The sequence below is a fragment of the Panthera leo genome, chromosome F2 (genome assembly GCF_018350215.1).
Source record: "Panthera leo isolate Ple1 chromosome F2, P.leo_Ple1_pat1.1, whole genome shotgun sequence".
NCBI lineage: Eukaryota > Metazoa > Chordata > Mammalia > Carnivora > Felidae > Panthera > Panthera leo.
The window spans coordinates 63,372,362-63,391,195 of record NC_056695.1 but is presented as its reverse complement, the minus strand read 5'-3'; the positions used below and the strand labels follow the sequence as shown (position 1 = coordinate 63,391,195).

Below are 18,834 nucleotides of genomic sequence, written 5' to 3'. Positions count from 1 at the left end.
GACCGCGCTGGAATCAGACTTTACTACCTCCTGCTGTGCCACCGCGGGCAAGGAGCTTGCCTCATTTGCAAAATGGGGCGAAAAAGGGACCACCTTCTTTAAGGTGGTTGGAGTGAAGGATTTGGAAAATTATGCATGTAGAGTGCTTATCACAAGGTCCGGCCCTGGCGGAAAACTGGACAGTTTCGCCCGCGAGGAAGTGGGGGTTGCTGACGGGAAACCGGCGGAGGAGCAGCGGAAGGGGTGGGGGAGGGCTCCGCGTGGCGCCCCGCGGGGTGGCAGCGCAGCTCCCGCGAGGTCCCGCCGAAGCCGCCCCGCGGAAGCCGGGCTTTCCTCCCGCCGCCCGAGTTCTGCCTCCGGTGAGCGGCCGCGGCGGAGATCACGCAGCGACGGCCTTTGGACCCTCCGAAGGCACGCTCCGCCCCGGAAACACGCCCCCTGCCGCCTTGGCGCGCTTTTGAAAGTCTCTTCCCTCGCCCTGGTACGTTTCGCCGGCTCCCGGCTGCTCGCCGAGCGGGTGCTCTCGAGCGCGCCCACAGGGCCCTCCGGGACGCGGTGGGAGCCCCGAGGCCGCACAGCGATGAGGACCCGCGAGGAGGTGGACGCGACGCTCCAGATCGCCAAGCTGAATGCGGCCGAGCTGCTGCCGGCCGTGCACTGCCTGGGCTTCGGCCCCGGGGCCGGCGCCGCCGCGGGTGACTTCTGCCTGCTGGAGCTGGAGCCCGCGCTGTGCCAGCAGCTGGAAGCCGGGCACAGGTGAGCCGCCAGCCGCCGTCCCTTTGCCCCGCGGGGAAGCGCGGGACCGGGAAACCGGGCCGCAAGGTGCATTGATTTGATCAGGGGGCTGGCCGCTGCCGGGATGCCTGGTCCCCAGCGCGCTGCCTTTTTCTGAGGAGTCCGCACCACCACTGGCGGTACACTTAGCTGGACTGGGGTGATGCTACAGGACTGTTCCATCTGATCTGGGAGGCCTGCGTCCGCGGAAACCAATCAGGAAACATAACCTCAGTGACGTTTTGCAGACCTTCACGGTGATGCCGGGAAGTGCACTGAACCCTTCGCCACTCTAGCTTAAAATCCAGGGCTACTGTCTAATATTTATAGAGTTCTCCTTGCCTTCTACTTATACTCATTTCGAGACAATCGGTAGGACTGTAGAGAGTAAGCTGAAAAACGTTTTACCGAGTTGCTAATTGTGAGAGGCCCTCCAAAAACAGACCTGCTTGGGGTCGTTTAGTGGGAATCTGAAGCTGTTTCTGATTTTGGGTCAGCTACACACTTGCTGCAAAACCGTGGATTAAAAAACACAGTCCGGGAAGGAGTCTAGAGAATCATTCTCTCAAATGTGTGCCCTCCCAGCTCCTGGAAATTAGGAGTTAGGGCTCTGGTTTGTTTCTTTTCTACACCACCCTTCTCCCAACACCTGTATTTCATTAGGTAGTTTGTTCTCTTGTAGATTCCTTTAAATTGAACTCAAGATTTCAGTTTTCATATTTACTCATCTGGCAGTATTATAGTTAACTGGCCAGCCTCCAGCTGCTAGCCACAAAGTATCTTTAAGGGAACGGGAGCCTCACTGCTTGCTTTTCATCCCCACTGAGTTCTTGGCGAGCTAAGAAGGAACTTCGGGTGTGTGGACCTTCTTTTTATCCAGTTATTGTTCATCCACCTGGCAATCCAGAATGACCCGGAAATGTGTGCTGTGAAAACATTTTTGCCAAGGACGGATAGTTGTTTTAAACAAAATATTGAGGCCTGGATAGTGCAATGTAGAAGTAGATGTTGAAAAGTGGGTACTTGGGACTCTTAAGTGTTATTAGCACTGGGAAGCTAAAAATAAAAAAACAACATGCATTCTTTTCACTTAAACTGAGTCTTTGTTTTTTTTGGTTTTTTTTGTTTTTGTTTTTTTAATTTTTTTAACGTTTATTTATTTTTGAGACAGAGAGAGACAGAGCATGAACAGGGGAGGGGCAGAGAGAGAGGGAGTCACAGAATCTGAAACAGGCTTCAGGTTCTGAGCGGTCAGCACAGAGCCCGACGCGGGGCTCGAACTCACAGACCGTGAGATCGTGACCTGAGCCGAAGTCGGACCCTTAACCGACCGAGCCACCCAGGCGCCCCAAACTGAGTCTTTGTTTTAAGAAGTGCTTACACATTCTTCTATTTCAGGTTTTATTTTTGTTATTTCTTTAAAAGAAGTGAATAGTGTACAGGAGGGTTAAATGTTTTATAGACAAAACTGCTAGGAACTGCTCCCTTGCTGTCAATCCCATCATCTTTTTTTTTTTTAAGATTTTAAAAAATGTTTATTTATTTTGAGAGAGAAAAAGGAGAGAGGGAATCTCAAGCAATTTATCCTGACGTGATAGACTGAGCCGAAATCAAGAATCCGATGCTGAGCCACTGAGCCACCCAGGTGCCCCCCCCCCCCCCCCCCCCCCCCCCCCCCCCCCCCCCCCCCCCCCGCCCATCTCCATCTTCAGTGTTTCCTCTTCTTCCTCACCTCTGTCCTTCCTCTCTTCTTTCTTCTTGCTCCTTTCCCCCTGTGAGCCTTTGTCAGAGCTTTACTGAAGTTTGTAAACCTATCTGTTTTATATTTTTTCATTCAGCGTTGCATCTCTTTTCATAAAGTCCCAATATCTTTGCAACAAGAGCTGATGGGTAGGCTAGGATGTGTCCTTTGATTGTTAAGGGATACTCAGAACAAAACAAGAACCACTCCTAGGTGGATACCCAGACCACCAGGTGATGGTGATCATCTGGGAGCTTGTTAGAAATGCAGAATCCTGGGTCCTGTCCCAGGCCTGCAGATTGGGATTGTTTTTTTAAGAAGATTTTCTAAGATGCCGGTGCATAGGTTTGAGAAGTACTGCTTTAAGGTGGTTTAGGAAATTGACGTTGTGACTGAAGCTACTGGGTGCTTTGTCTTGTGCTTTTCCAAGCAGTTTGCGTGCAGATGTCATGTGGTAACATTTGGACTCTTGGCCTCTTTGGATCTTTCTTGCAGGTTGAATTATTTTTCCTTGGTGAGGCCACCTGGTGCCCCTCTGTCTCTCAACTGGTTCTGCCATTGCTCTGTGGAGCCCAGCATTATGTGAGGGTGGTGAGAACAGGGGCCAGACACAGCCTCAAGACTTAATTTTAAATTCTACAGGCCTAGAGGCCTTCTTTATAATGAAGATGTCCATTGGTGACTCAACAAACCATGTATTTTCTCTTCCCGTTTTCCTGCAGTCTTGTGATTCGTGGTGATAAAGATGAGCAGGCTGTGCTGTGCAGTAAAGACAAAACATATGACTTGAAAATAGCAGACACTTCCAATATGTTGCTTTTCATTCCTGGTTGTAAAACTCCTGACCAGCTGAAGGCGGAAGAAACACATTGTAACATTATTCATACTGAGGTACTGTTATTTGTGTTCTAATTTATATTTGAATCACAACACATGTGCTAATATTGCCTTTAATTAAAATCTTTAGGTGTGAAATGCATAATCACAGGGAGCCTGAAAGGCTCTCTAATGAGATTTAAAATTTCTTGGCATCATTTGCTTGTTTGGAGTCTCGTGAGGTTGTCTTTATTTTCCCTATTTGGTGTTTAAGTCCTAGACAAGTTGACCATGTCTGTCTGTGACACAGAAAGTTTGTTATGAGGTGATGTATTCCAAGTGTTTTTACCTACTTTTAGTAACCCTTGCTGTATGTATGTTTTGAAAGAAGACTCCCTCAAACCACAACTAGCACCTTAAGTAATATGTATGAGGCAGAGAAATGAAGAAATTGGAGTTTTTGAGGCAAGTGTGCGTGTCTCTCACCTTTGAAGTCCATTTAGTTCATTACTACCTCTAGCCATGTATGACAAAGTCTTAATTATTATGGAGGCTACTTGTGGCAGATGCCAAATAGAAGTCTCCGTCCCGGTTAGCTTATTACAAATGTCGTGATCAAAACACAGCCCTTAATTCTCTCAGAATGATTTTAGGCCAACTACTGCCTTAGAAATAGAATTGGAATCGAAATAAGGGAAAATATTGGGAAATCTCTGACCCACGATGTTGCTAGAACAAGAGAAATTCAGGTAAATTTTGTATTTTGTTTTTTTTCCGGGAGGGGGAGGGCCTTTTAATGGTAATTAACTAGAAACATGGGCAGTTTAATCTTTTTTAGACCACGTTACTTTCTCATCGGTTACCTGTTCTGTTGGTGTTTTTGCGGGCTGTAACAATACGGGAGTACCTTTGAGCTCTCCTTATGGGAATTGTGTGCACTGAGACTGGGCAAAGCTTAACAAAGTTCTACCAACTAAAGTGTTTTGTTTTTTTTTTTTTAATTTTTAATTTAATTTAATTTATTTTTTGAGAGAAAGAGAGAGACAGAGCATGATCGGGGGAGGGACAGAGAGAGGGAGACACAGAATCCGAGGCGGGCTCCAGGCTCTGAGCTGTCAGCACAGAGCCCGATTCGGGGCTCGAACTCATGAACTGTGAGATCATGACCTGGGCCGAAGTCAGATACTCAACTGACTGACCCACCCAGGCACCCCTCTACCAACTAAAGTTGTATTTATTTATTTATTTATTTATTTTCTATTTAAAAAAAAATTTTTTAATGTTTATTTATTTTTGAGACAGAGAGAGACAGAGCATGAACGGGGGAGGGTCAGAGAGAGAGGGAGACACAGAATCCGAAGCAGCCTCCAGGCTCTGAGCTGTCAGCACAGAGCCCGATGCGGGGCTCGAACTCGTCAACCGTGAGATCATGACCTGAGCCGAAGTTGGACGCTCAACCGACCGAGCCTCCCAGGTGCCCCACCAACTAAAGTTTTAATCTGACGTTGCACTTCAGATGTCTGAAAGGGCTAGATAAGGAACGCGCATACGCAAAGCAGGCTGTTGTTGCTACATAGGGACCCCAGTCTCAGCAGGTAATAGAGGGTGGTGGAGCCTGTGGCAAATTGAAGAGCACAGGCCCCACGTAGGTGGGCAGCCGCAGCTTGGCCTTGTGGGAAAGCAAGCCCAGAACTGCCAAGTCTTCTGATTTCGTGTTTTCAAGTAAACCTTGACATTTAGATCTTGGGGCAAAATCTAATTTGTCCACACTGGCAACTAATTTAAAATCTGTACTAATCCTCACTTCCCCACAACACAAAGCACACGCCAACAGCTGTGCTTTGGACAGAGCCTGAAGGCTGTGAGTTTGTGGACACGGATGAAATCAGTCTTTTTGGTTTGGTCCTCACCCTCCTCTTTTGGAGTCCTCAGATTTATCAGCATCATCAGCTGGTCTGGGCCGTGTCTTTTGTCAGTCAAGCCTTGTACGAGCTTGAAGGTAGAAGCATTCCCTGACCTTCCATTTCCGAGTCAGAAGGCACTCCATATGTAATCCAGTTCAGCATTTTTTCCTTATTTTGTGTGAACCATTTACTGGGCACCTACTAAGTGCCAGACACTGGCAAGTCCCGGAGGTAGAGAGGGATAACAGATAACGTATCATTTAGCCGCTGTCAGCTGGGTTTCTCAGAGTCATAAGCCTCTCAGTAATTTCAACAGTCAAATAAGGAATTAGCTGCAATTCTAAATAGTAAGAAGTTCTTGCAGTGAAAAGATGTGTCTCATCCTTAACTTTCTGCCACATTTTGACACCATGAACAACATAGAACAAGGATGCTCTCGCCTTTCACATCCCTTCATTATCTGAACACTGTGATCATGTCTCTTCCTTGTTCTCCGTTTTCCTGCCTAAAAAGACTCGTTTTCTGTTGTTTCCATCAGGTTTGCAGAACAGTCACCATCCTGGTCATTCTTTTCTGGGCACACCCTAGTTCCCAGAACACGCTAGAGATATGGAGCTCAGTGATTGGTTCTATGTTGGCAGTTTTTAAATTTTTTTTTTAATGTTCATTTATTTTTGAGAGAGACAGAGAGAGACACAGTGTGAGCAGGGAAGGGACAGAGAGAGAGGGAGACACAGAATCTGAAGCAGGCTCCAGGCTCTGAGCTGTCAGCACAGAGCCCCATGTGGGGCTTGAACTCACGACCTGTGAGATCATGACCTGAGCCGAAGTCAGACACTTAACCAACTGAGCCACCCAGGCACCCTGGTGGTGTCTTCTTAATTGGGGTTTGGAAAGATGTTTCCTGAAGATACCCATCCGTTTGCAAAGATGGCTGGAGGGTACCTTCTCAACAGAAACTAGAATGCTCGGCTCTCTTGTTTTCTTAGAGAGCAGATGAGTTGGTTGAGATTTTGTGTGAAATTTTCGTTTACAATAGCCCCTGAAAGGCTACAATATATTTATACTTTCTAGATCTTTGGTTTTTCTAATAACTATTGGGAATTAAGAAGATGCAGACCTAAATTAAAGAAGCTGAAGAAACTTTTGATGGAAGATGCCTACGAAGGACCTGACAGTCAAAAAGAGAAGGATTCAAATCATTCAAAAGTAAGACTTATTTTCATTCTTTTTTAATTGAAAAATTGAACTGTAATTAGGGGTACTTAATGGTGACATTCTTATTTTTAATGTTTGTATTATGAAAATTTCAAATACACGCCAAAGCAGAAAGACCTCATATATTTATCACTCAGTTGAACATTTATCAGCATTTTGTCAATCTTGTTTCTCCTGTCCCCCTGCTGCTTCCTACCTTTTTTTTTTACTTCTTTTTCTGGAGTATTTAGAAAAAAAATTTTTTTTAATGTTAAATTTGAGAGAGAGAGAGAAGGGAAGGGGAAGAGAGAGAGGGAGACACAGAATCTGAAGCAGGCTCCAGGCTCCGAGCTGTCAGCCCAGAGCCCGACATGGGGCACGAACTCATGAGCCGCAAGATCGTGACCTGAACTGAAATCGGATGTTTAACCAACTGAGCCATCCAGTCACCCCTTTCTGGAGTATTTTAAAGCAAATCCTAGATATCATGGTGGCTACATAGCTAAAAGCTCTGCGTGTTCCTAACTATGAAATACGTTTTTTAGAAGTTAAATTAATTTTTATTTAATTAAAAATTATAATTAGGAGCTCTTCAGAAAAAGAGGCATTATGAAAATGGAAAGTATTCTTATTCTATTATGAGAATTAACTAATTCCTAGAAGTATGGAAAAATATTTATAAGCCAAGTAAAGAAATGTTCAAGTTTTTGATGTAGTTCAATATCATAACTGTACTGGCATTCTGAAGGCTGTATTTACGTTACTTCTCTTTTTCTCCATTGACTTTTTTTTTTTGGTAACCACTTTATTGAGATACAATTTGTATACCAGACAGTTCATTCATTCAGTGGTTTTAGTACATTCACAGAGTTGTATGGTCATCACCATGATGAAGTTTAGGACATTTTTATCACCCCAAGGAAACCCTGTATTCCTTAACTGTTGTCTTCTAAACTTTTCTTTCCCTGCTTCCCTCTCCCACCCAGCCCCTAGCAACCACTAATCTTTCAGTCTCTTGATTTACCTCTTTTGGGCATTTCATATGAATAGAATCATATAATATATGACCTTTTCTGACTGGCTTTCTTTTCTTTCTTTCTTTCTTTTTTTTTCCTGACTTGGCATATTTTCAAGGTTCATTCATGTTGTAGCATATCTTAGTAGTTTATTTCTCTTTATACTCCATTTTATGGATATACCACATTTTGTTTAGTCATTCCTCAGCTGATGGACATTTGGGTAGTTTCCATATTTTATTATGAATGATACTTTTGTGAACATTCATATACAAGTTTCTAGGGGACCTGTGTTTTCCTTTATCTTGGTTATATACATAAGAGTGGAATTAATGGGTCATATTGTAACTCTTTGTAACTTTTTGAGGACTTGTCAGACTGTTTTCCAAAGTGGCTGCACCATTTTGCATTCCCATTGTATGGGGGCTCCAATTTCTCCGCATCCTTGACAACACTTGTTATTATTTGTCTTTTTTGTATCAATACCAGTGGCTTTGAATTGGTATCATTGTGGGGTTTTTTTTTTTAATTTTTTTAAACGTTTTTTTAATTTTGTTTTTGAGATAGACAGAGACAGAGTGTGAGCTGGGGCAGGGCAGAGAGAGAGGGAGAGACAGAATCCGAACCAGGCTCCAGGCTCTGAGCTGTCAGCACAGAACCCGACATGGGGCTCGAACCCACGAACCGTGAGATCATGACCTGAGCTGAAGTCGGCCGCTTAACAGACTGAGCCACCCAGGCACCCCTGTATCATTGTGGTTTTGATGTACCTTTCCCTAATAACTGGTGATGTTGACCATCTTTTTATGTACTTCTTGACTATTTGTATTTCATTGAAAAATGTCTATTCAGGAACTCCTTTGCCCAATTTTTAATTGGATTATTTGCCTTTTTATTACTGAGTTGTAGGAGACTTCTTTATATAATCTAATTACAAAGTTCCTTATCAGAAATATAATTTGCTTAGGGACACCTGGGTGGCTTAGTCAGTTAAACCTTCGACTCTTGATTTTGGCTCAGGAGCCCAGGAGCCCTGGAGCCCCACATCAGGTTCCCTGCTGACAGCACAGAGCCTTCTTGGGATTCTCTCTCTCCCTCTCTCTCTTTGCCCCTCCCTGGTTCATGCATACACACGCAAGCACCCTCTCTCTCTCTCTCTCTCTCTCTCAAAATAAATAAACATTAAAAAAAATATATGTTTATCTTTTCTCCCATTTTGTGGGTTATTTTCTTACTTTTGATTTTTTAAAAAAAATTGTGATAGATATACGTAGGATAAAATTTACAGTTTTAAACGTTTTTATGTGTATAGTTTTGTGGCGTTAAGTACATTCACATTGTTCTGTAACCATGACCACCATGCATGCATCATCCATAGAAACCTTTCACGTTCCCAGTATGGGACGTTCCCAATATGCCCATCAAACGCTAACTCCCCAGTATTCCCTGCCTCCCAGCCTCTGGCAACTACTACCCTACTTTTCATCTCTATGAATTTGACTATTCTAAATATCCCATACAGGTGGAATCCTGTAATATTTGTCCTTTTGTGTTGATGATATTTTGAAGTACAGTTTTGCATTTTGATGAAGTCCAATTTATGTTTTTTTATTTTGTCGCTTGTGTTTTTGGTATTGTATGTAAGCAACGTATTACTAAATCCAACATCATGAAGATTTTCTTCTAAGATTTCATGTAGTAATCACTATACATTAAAAAGAGAAATTAAGGCTAAATTTTGCCTTAATCTGTTCTGTGTATTTATTCCCCCAAATTTCGTAAGTCTTAAAAAAATATTCTTCAAAGCCTTTAAAATGTTTTTTTGTTTTTTTATTTTCTTGTTTCAGTACACAACTGAAGATTTGCTTAATCAAATTCAGGCAAGTGAGGAAGAAATAATGGCCCAATTACAAGTTCTAAATGCCTGTGAGATTGAAGGTAACATTACTTACTGTGATTATTCATAAGAATGGAATTGGGCATCATGTGTGAGAGAGATTTATGGCCATCTTGATCCTATTGCACACTATTTACTTTTATTTTGGGCTTAAAGATGATGATATTTATATTTTTGGGGGTGGGGTCGAGACTGTGTGACCTTTACCTGAGGAGGTCAACCGTGACCAGTGACTCCAACCATTCCTTACAGGGCTTTTCCTTGAAGCACATTTGGTCCTAAGCATTGGAAATAAAGTTTTTAATGATGAATGCCTGCTGTTAACTACCATGGTATATGGGTACCAGGAGTGTTGAGGTTAGAAACCAATGGATTTTAATGCAGCCTTGTGTATTAGTCATTTCTTGCCTGGGGATGGGTAAGATTTTGGTATGTGTCAAGGGGTGCATAGATTATTCCTAGCATTGTTTCTGAGATTGACATCACACATTCCCTTTTCTAATGTTGCCTTGATTCTTTGGAATAGCAATAGTAACATTCTTTCTTGGAAATTGTGGATTTGTGCTTGATTTGTTTCTCCAGGGATCGTGGTAGAGCCTTCGATTATAAGATAGGATTTCATGATCTTTTACCAGAATAGGGAGAGGTATCTTGATGCCCTGATTTTATCTTGCCACTGGTTCACATTGTACCTCTGCGTCTATTGACTCTTGAGTGACCTAGGCTTCTTTATGAGCACGAGAACACTTCTGCAAGACGGCTGGGATGAGAATTAGAACCATGGCAGTGCCCCACAGCGGAGTTCAGTGTGTGGGATATCAAACCTACAGTCTTCACCTCCTGTGTATGACGTTCTAATGAAATCACTATTCCAGCTACAGGTTTCCACATTTCCATTTAGATTGACAAGATTATTCTGAGATAATTGAGTGTTAAAGTACATGAAAAAAATCAGTGTTAGTCCTATGTAAGGTACTTTTTAAAAACTGCTTGCTTTCTCTCAAGACACAATTCATAATAATTAGGAGAAAAGCAAAAAAGGAAGCATTGCTTATAAAGAAAGCTAAGACTTTGGTGTCTCTTCTTTTGTACCGGGCAAGAGCATGCTGCTTCTTTATCGATCATTTAGCCAATTAATTTGCTTAAGATGTTCTTTGGTAAAGATTACATTTGGAATTTGTAGGTTATTGGAGGATTCTTGACTTTGATTATGAGATGAAACTTCTGAATCACATAACTCAGCTTGTGGATTCTGAATCTTGGTCTTTTGGTAAAGTTCCTTTGAATATGTGCCTTCAGGAACTTGGGCCATTGGAGCCAGAGTAAGTATTTTAATCGCTGTCCCTCCACATTTCCTTTAAGGAAAGAAAATTATTTTTCAGGGTGGCACTAAACCCAGGGCATAGGCTATTTATAACTGGATATCATATAGACATTTAAAAAATATATAACCAGGAAGAGCTTAGGAATTTTGGTCGCTAGGCTGAGTAAATGTGCATCATCTCTGGTTTTTTTTCCTGCCATAAAAAATGTAAAGAAATAATTCTATTTAAGCTATCTTATGATAATAAGTGTAGGCTCACATAATTCATGTAAGAATGTTTAGCGTGGGCCTGGCACATAATGGCTTCCTGTTATTTCTTAGTTAGTTCCTAGTGTAAAATTTTACGTGGCAATCAAAATCACTTAGAATTTCAGATCTCAAATTTATATATTAAGATTTTAGTTAGGAAAGGTGTTTAAGATATAATGCATAAAAATGTGATAACTTTCCAAATGAGTATTTTTAAATTTTTCAGGGAAATGATTGAACACTGTCTTAAATGTTATGGAAAGAAATATATAGAGGAAGGTAAGATTTGGAAAGTATCTTAATTTGTGTGTGTTTAAAGTTGGTGTAGGTTCACCTGGGTGGCTCAGTTGGTTAAGCATCCAACTTCGGCTCAGGTCATGATCTTGTAGCTCGTGGGTTCGAGCCCTGCGTCGGGCTCTGTGCTGACAGCTTGGAGCCTGGAGCCTGCTTCGGATTCTGTGTCTCCTTCTCTCTCTGCCCCTCCCCACTCACGCTCTGTCTCTGTCTCTCTCAAAAATAAATAAACATTAAAAAAAAATGTTTAAAGTTGGTATGCCTTTCTGAAGCGTGTGCCTGTTAAAAAGAACAACTCCGTGGGCTTGTGAGTTGTATATAATGTTTTCTGAGAAATTGCATTGAGGAAAAGGAAATGTTAGTAGTGCTTTGAATTGTCAGCATGAAACCATCTGATCCCTTATCCTTAGGTGAAGTTTATTTTGAACTAAGCGCTGATAAAATATGCAGAGCAACAGCACAGATGCTACTTCAGAATGCAGTGAAATTTAATCTGGCTGAGTTTCAAGAAGTGTGGCAACAGAGTGTTCCTGAAGGAATGATAACCACGCTTGATCAACTTAAGGTAAGGTAGCAGTCGTGCTTGCTTCCATAACTCACCAGCTTATCGTTAACTGTTGGGTGAAATGAAATTTGTATTGCAGCTGAGTTTGGAGCCACTTCATCCTCCCAGTCACCATTTCCGCTAGGAGCACGCCGTGCATTCAGTCCGTCACTGGCTTTAGAACACTTCTGTCGCCTCAGCGAGATCCCTCAAGCCCGTGTATGGTTAAGCCTGCTTCCCACCCGGTGTATCTCATCTTGTTGCATCATCTTCATAATCTTCCCCGTAGCTTCATCTCTTCCCGCTTCTCTCCTGCTCGCTGCATAGCAGCAACCTTCTTGCAGGTTTTCAAGATCACCAAGCTGTCCTACCTTAGAACCTTTACATAAGGCTTTTTGTTCTAGAATGGCCTTCTTTGTCATTTCGCCTTGCCACCTCCTATTTATCTTTGAGTCACTTCATCAAGGAGGCTTCCCTTTATTCTAAAAAAAATGCCTCCTATTTTACTCGGCCATAGCACCCTGTGTTTTTCCTTCATGGTACTTACTGCTTAGCCCTGGGAAAATGTTTAATTGTGCGGGTTTCCTACTCTCTACTTAGATAGGATTTTGTTCACTGTTGCTTATCAGTACATAGCATACTGCCTGGTATGTAGCATATGCTCAGTAAATTAAAAAAATTTTTTTTTTTTTTTTTTTTAATTTTTTTTTTTTTTTTTTTTTTTTAACGTTTATTTATTTTTGAGACAGAGAGAGACAGAGCATGAACAGGGGAGGGTCAGAGAGAGAGGGAGACACAGAATCTGAAACAGGCTCCAGGCTCTGAGCTGTCAGCACAGAGCCCGACGCGGGGCTTGAACTCACGAACCGCGAGATCATGACCTGAGCCGAAGTCGGACGCTTAACCGACTGAGCCACCCAGGCGCCCCAAAAAATTTTTTTTTTTTAACGTTTATTTATTTTTGAGACAGAGACAGAGCATGAATGGGGGAGGGTCAGAGAGAGAGGGAGACACAGAATCCGAAACAGGCTCCAGGCTCTGAGCTGTCAGCACAGAGCCCGACGTGGGGCTCGAACTCACAGACCGCAAGATCGTGACCTGAGCCGAAGTCGGACGCTTAACCGACTGAGCCACCCAGGCTCCCCAATAAATATTTGTTAAATCGTGAAAGGATTTGCTCAGTATTTACAGAGTTCCTTTTATGTCTAGGCACCATGCTAGATGCTGAGGGGAAAACATCACACAACGTGCCATCAAGGTTCTAAGCCTGGGGTCTGGGAATGGGGGGGTGCATATCTCATGTATAAATCTCCTCTAATAATGTAGAGTGATCTGTGTCATGGGAAGGACGTGTACACGATGTTACGGGAGCAAAGGAAAGGGACTTATTCACCTGCCTGGTCAATCAGAGATGATTTTCTGAAGGAATGGCTGTTTTAGCCGCTGGGTTTGAAAGAATGAACTGTTAACTCTCAAGATGGAAGGGCAGAGATGAGGATCCAGGATAGCATGTTCCAAGGCGTGGAGGGACACAAATTGGGGCACTGTTAGTATGAAGAAGAGTTAGAGTAGAAGTTGCTGGTGAGTCAGTGAGGGACACTATGGTCTGTGCTAAGGAATTTCAGCCCTATTTAGAAAGCTCTTCTGGGACCCTTTAGTGACATCAAAAGAGCTACCTGATGAATTTTGCCTTTTGGGAAGAACACTGACCTTGAAGATGGTTGGATGGAAGGTTGGCTAGATTGTGAAAAAGGAGAACTATCCAGGCTCTCTATACTTAAGTACTCCTGAGAAAGTACTGACTAAAGAACTAGGTGATGGAGCATCGATAGAGAAATGTTGAGGCCTTAAAATCTATAGGATTAAGTGACCACTTAGGTATGGGTTTGAATAATGGAATCTAGGATAATGCCCAGGTCTCCTCATGTCCTAGGATAATGGGACTAGAGCAGGTTTGGGTGACAAACACAATGAGTTCATAGATAGGTTTGGATAGAGTTCTTGTGCCTGGAAGGGAGATTTGGGTTGAAGATATATATATATACACACACATACCATCTAGCAAGTAAGTGGTGCTTATAGTTATGGGTTTAGTTGAGGTTGGTTGAGCCACCCAGGACAGTGACAGTGAGACAAGTCGAGGGGTCGGGGTAAAGGCCCAAGGAACTACAACATTGAGGTAGGAGGAAAATGAGATGGTGATGTCAGAGATAGAGATTCAAAGAGGTAGGGATCAACATGAATAAAGAAAACAGGGCTAGCAAGACGAATCCAAGAAAGGGCCCACTGGATTTGTCAAGGACACATTGGTAACCTCGAACTAGAGCTATCCTGATAAATTGTGCAGTAGGAGCCAGTAAATTGCAGAAGGGGAAAGGAGAATTCACTGTTTGATGGAGGTGGTTTTGTGAAAAAGGCTATTGAAGGTCTCTCTGTAGTTTGTGTGTGTTTCACATAACTGACATTTTAAATGGCTTGGGCTCCGGTGAACCTAAAGGTAAAAATGAGTTATATTTAAACATTAGACCATCATTTTTACTGCCCTTTTTCGTTTCATTTTTTCATAGGGTTTAGCCTTGGTGGATAGACAGTCAAGACCAGAAATCATATTTTTGCTAAAAGTAGATGATCTACCTGAGGATAATCAAGAGCGTTTTAATAGTCTGTTCTCTCTAAGGGAAAAGTGGACAGAAGAAGATATTGCTCCATATATTCAGTAAGTCGTTTGCTAAAATGGATTGTCTTCTCTGTCGTTCTCGACAACTTCCAATCCTGGGGTTGGAGAACGTGTTGTCTTTCATCCTCATCCTGCCTCTGAAACCACTTCTCTGCCCTCCTCCCTGCAAAACTGCAGCTCTTAGAGGAATAGTAAGGCTACATACCCCACTATGACTCTCTGACTGGCACCTCCTATCTTTCCTGCTGCTTTGCTTTAACATCTTGGTAGATGCCAGATTGCAGGGAGAATGATTAGCTCTTTAGTCACTGTTTACAGAACCTCAAGTGCACTAACGTTACCACCTCTTTACTTCTTACCTCTCATGTCCTCTCCTCTCTTTCCCCAGGTTGGATTTCCTGGTCTGGATCTCTAGCTTCTACTGTGTGTGCTTTTCTCCTATTGCCCTCTCTCTCCCTCTTGTCATACCTCTCTGGCAAAAATCTGCAAAGATTAAACCCAACTTTCTGCTTCCTCTATGCCTCTACCTGGGCAAGTGGAATTTCCTGGAGAAAAAGACACAATGGAAGTTGCCAGTCTTACTTAAGAGCTTACTTGGTACTTGGCAGAGTTCTTGGCAAGGCACCGTTTCCTTATGAGACTTTTCTACCCTTGGAGCTCACTTTTCATACTTTTGCTTTTTGCATCATCAATACCTCCTTTTTCCTCTTCACCCTCAGCTTGTGACCTCATTTCTTGAGAAAATAGAAACAGATGAGAAAAGACAAGGACAACCTCTTTCCTACTGCCAAACCTGCCAGCCTCTGTGTGTGTTGTGTCTGCATACACTTCCTTTGCAGTCCCTTGTCTACAATGCATGAACCGTCCCAGCTCCTAAGGCCAATCCTCCTTCTGCACTAGATCCATCCCTCTGGCCTCATTAAAGACGTATATCCTCTACTTATTCTTTTCCCCCTTGTGTTATTCATGTCTCCCTACCTGCTGGATTATTCCCACCAATATATGGTATGCTGTAGTATTGCTCATCTTAAAAAACAACAACAACCTACCGGACCCCATGCCCTCTGTTCTCCTTCACAAGAAACTCCTTTTAAAAGTACTCATTTATATTACTTCGTTTCTGGGGCGCCTGGGTGGCTCAGTTGGTTAAGCATCTGACTTCGGCTGAGGTCACGATCTCGCAGTTCACGAGTTCAAGCCCCGCCTCAGGCTCTGTGCTGACAGCTCAGAGCCTGGAGCCTGCTTTGGATTCTGCGTCTCCCTCTCTCTCTGGCCCTCCCCCACTTGTGCTCTGTCTCTCTGTCTCTGTCTGTCTCATAAATAAAAACACTAAAAAAACCTTTATATTACTTTGGCTCCCATTCTTTCCTTAAGCTGATGGCATCCATTTGTCTACATTCAGTGGTCAGTTGTCTTGTTTCTTGGCCTCTTAGCACTGTTTGACACTGTGCAACTGCTTTCTACTTGAAACACACTGGTTTTTTCCCTTCTCTCCCAAGGTAGCTCTTTTTCTGTCTCTTTTGCTGATGTCTCCCTGTTCTTCCCAATCTTTAAATGGAGTGTTCTAGGACTCCATTCTTGGCCATCTTTTCTTCTATGTTTTTTCCTTGGTGCCCTCATCTAGGCTTGAATTTAAATTTAAAGACTTCCTAATTTTATCTTCACACTTGATCTTTTCCCTGCGCTCTAGTTTCTCTTATCTAGCTGCCTAATGAGCATTTCCACTTGGATATCTAAGAGGAATTTTAACTTGCCATGCTCACAACAGAGCTGTCCTGACCCCATCTTCCACATCTCAGTTAACAGCACTACCATTAATCCAGTTACTCAAGTGAGAAGCCCGGCTGTCATTTTCTTCCCTCACCCCCTGGTTCAAACTATGAGCAAATCCTAATGGAGCATCTAGTACCTGCCTCTGAATTGGTCTCCCTACTTGCACTTTTCCTCTTCCCCTCTCCTCCTTTTCAGACTTTTTATTTTAGAAAACTTTAAACATTCAAAAGTGACAATATAACATAATGAACCCTCCCTCTACTCATCACTCAGCTTCCATAATCCACTCATTGCCTCCATTATTTACAACTCAGATCACATTCTGTTTTTCCATTCATTAAAACCCTCCTAGGGACTTCCCTTTATACTTAGAATGAAATCACAGTTGCTTTCCATGTTCTTTAAGGCCCTGTATGATCTTGCCCTTGCTTCCTTCTCCAGCTCCTGTTCTTTTGTTCTTCCTTCCCTTCATGTGTTCCAGTCATAGCCTTCTCCTCTTTGGGGTACAGGAAAGGAAGCTCAAGTTGAGGGAGGGTAGGTAACTCAGGCAAGCACACATAGGTAGCCTATAATGCAGGGTCTCTGTGTCTAGATCTCCCTGTATTACATGGCTTATATTTCTAATGTGGAGGCCATGTGATAGAATTGGGGGGGAAAAAAAAGGACTCAGAAGCCATGCAGACCTGGCAGCAAAATTTGGCTCCATCCTTGGCTGCCTGAGCTAGTTTCCTCATATCTAAATTTTTTTTTTTTTACATTTATTTATTTTTGAGAGAGAGAGCACGCGCGCGCACACAAGTGGGGGAGGGGCAGAGAGAGAAGGAGACACTATCCGAAGCAGGCTCCAAGCTGTCAACACAGAGCCTGAGGCAGGGTTCAAACTCACAAACCGCAAGATCATGACCTGAGCCGAAGTCAGACGCTTAACTGACTGAACCACCCAGGGGCCCTAGTTTCCTCATATCTAATGTGGGGTTAAATAATAAATTACTTTTACTCTTTCTGTGAAGGTTAAATGAGATAATACATGTAATGTACCTAGTTCAATTAAGGCTTAGTAACCACTCCCTACCCTGTCTCTCCCACAAACACACATTCTTTCTTTCTTTTTTTTAAATTTTTTTAACATTTTATTTTCTTTTTTTGAGAGGGAGAGAGAGAGACAGAGCATGAGCAGGGTGGGGCAGAGAGATAGGGAGACAGAATCCAAAGCAGGCTCCAGGATCTGAGCTGTCAGCACAGAACCCGATGTGGGGCTTGAACCCATGAACGTGAGATCATGACCTGAGTCGAAGTTAGACTCTCAACCAACTGAGCCACCCACGTACTCCTCACATACACACATTCTTATGCTTGTTGGAAAGATGGATTTAGATGAGAGAGAAATAACTAGCACTGTGAATATTATGTTATGTTCCCTAATATTTTCATGCTATTAATTTATTTTTTCATTGTTCCCACAGAGATTTGTGTGGAGAGAAGCAAACCATAGGTACATTACTCACGAAATATTCTCGCTCTTCAATACAAAATGGTGTTAAAGTTTATAACTCAAGAAGACCCATTTCTTAAAAGAACAACAGTCTTTCTTTGGGACTAAAGTTGCTTCATAAAGTTGATGGATATAAGAAAAAGATTCTTTCATGTATTTGTATTCCAGACTTTAAAGAACATACTGCCTTGAGGCATTTTTCTCCTCATTCCTAAGCATGTTGCAACTACTGCTCTTTTTGCCCTTAAATGTAATAGGAAATTTCTGTATCTTTCAAGTTATGTTTGCATTATGCATATAGTGTAAAGGACAAAAGAGAGTGGGGTTTACTATATTTAGAATACCTAAGGAGTCTACACATTTTTCCTTATAGAAAAAGAGTTTTGTCTTTTTTTATATTTGAAATTGCATTTAATTAGGATCTGATATTCTAATCATTAACAAATTTAAAGGCTTTTTCAAAGAACTAAATAGTAATAGTTTCCTGGAAGAGAAATTTATTCAGTTAAATGTCATTTCTCAAGGGATTTCTCCTCTACTTTCAACATTCCACCAGAACAGGGAGTCGCTGGATGTTCTGTTATCTAAATTACTTGTTTTCATTGATGAAATTGGCTTGGTAATAGCTCCTGTGTTGCCTGGCTGGTATAGACATATACTTTGGGATGAAACGGATTTGATATTCAATCTTTTGTGAAGAATGCTAATAGAGCAGTTTATAATCCTATAATGGGTAAAACTGACACAGCTAATACTAGAAAACATCAAGTAATTTCTAGTTGGTTTTGGAATGCTTGATAAAGTTTGTTTATAGCTTTATTTTCCTAATTTGTATTCATTTAGACCAAAGTTCAAATTAACTTTTCCTTAGCTAATAAACTTGTCACCAGGACAGTTTGAGGGGTTAGGCCAAAGTTAAATCTGATCCAAGGTTAAAAAAAATGTTAATCTACAATTACCTGAGATTTAACTGTTACTGAAATTTACAATTGTTCTATTCTCTTGTACATGAACTGCAAGTTACTGATGGCTTCAAAATATTTGTCTTTCCAATAAATGTTTTATTATCAGTGTGCATTATTATTTTTTAAAGTACTGAGGCAACAGTACCTAGTAAGGACTGTGGAGTTTGAGTT

General features: G+C 42.2%; 1 protein-coding gene across 1 annotated transcript; it reads left to right on the top strand.

Moving 5' to 3' along the window:
* Positions 1-300: 300 nt before the first annotated feature.
* DSCC1 (DNA replication and sister chromatid cohesion 1) lies at positions 301-18,771 on the top strand. Its single transcript, XM_042923309.1, has 9 exons — positions 301-756; positions 3,238-3,406; positions 6,310-6,444; positions 9,296-9,386; positions 10,529-10,667; positions 11,145-11,197; positions 11,623-11,777; positions 14,324-14,472; positions 17,670-18,771. Exons 1-9 carry the CDS (start codon positions 581-583, stop codon positions 17,776-17,778), a joined length of 1,176 nt encoding a protein of 391 aa, XP_042779243.1. The 5' UTR covers positions 301-580; the 3' UTR covers positions 17,779-18,771.
* Positions 18,772-18,834: the final 63 nt, after the last annotated feature.

What these genes read in the sequence shown, in the direction of transcription:
- DSCC1 (XM_042923309.1), top strand. Translation starts at nt 581, where the DNA reads ATGAGGACCCGCGAGGAGGTGGACGCGACGCTCCAGATCGCCAAGCTG. An exon ending in AAATGCCTGTGAGATTGAAG is followed by an intron (nt 9,387 to 10,528) that starts GTAACATTACTT and finishes TGGAATTTGTAG; the next exon opens with GTTATTGGAGGATTCTTGAC. An exon ending in CCACGCTTGATCAACTTAAG is followed by an intron (nt 11,778 to 14,323) that starts GTAAGGTAGCAG and finishes ATTTTTTCATAG; the next exon opens with GGTTTAGCCTTGGTGGATAG.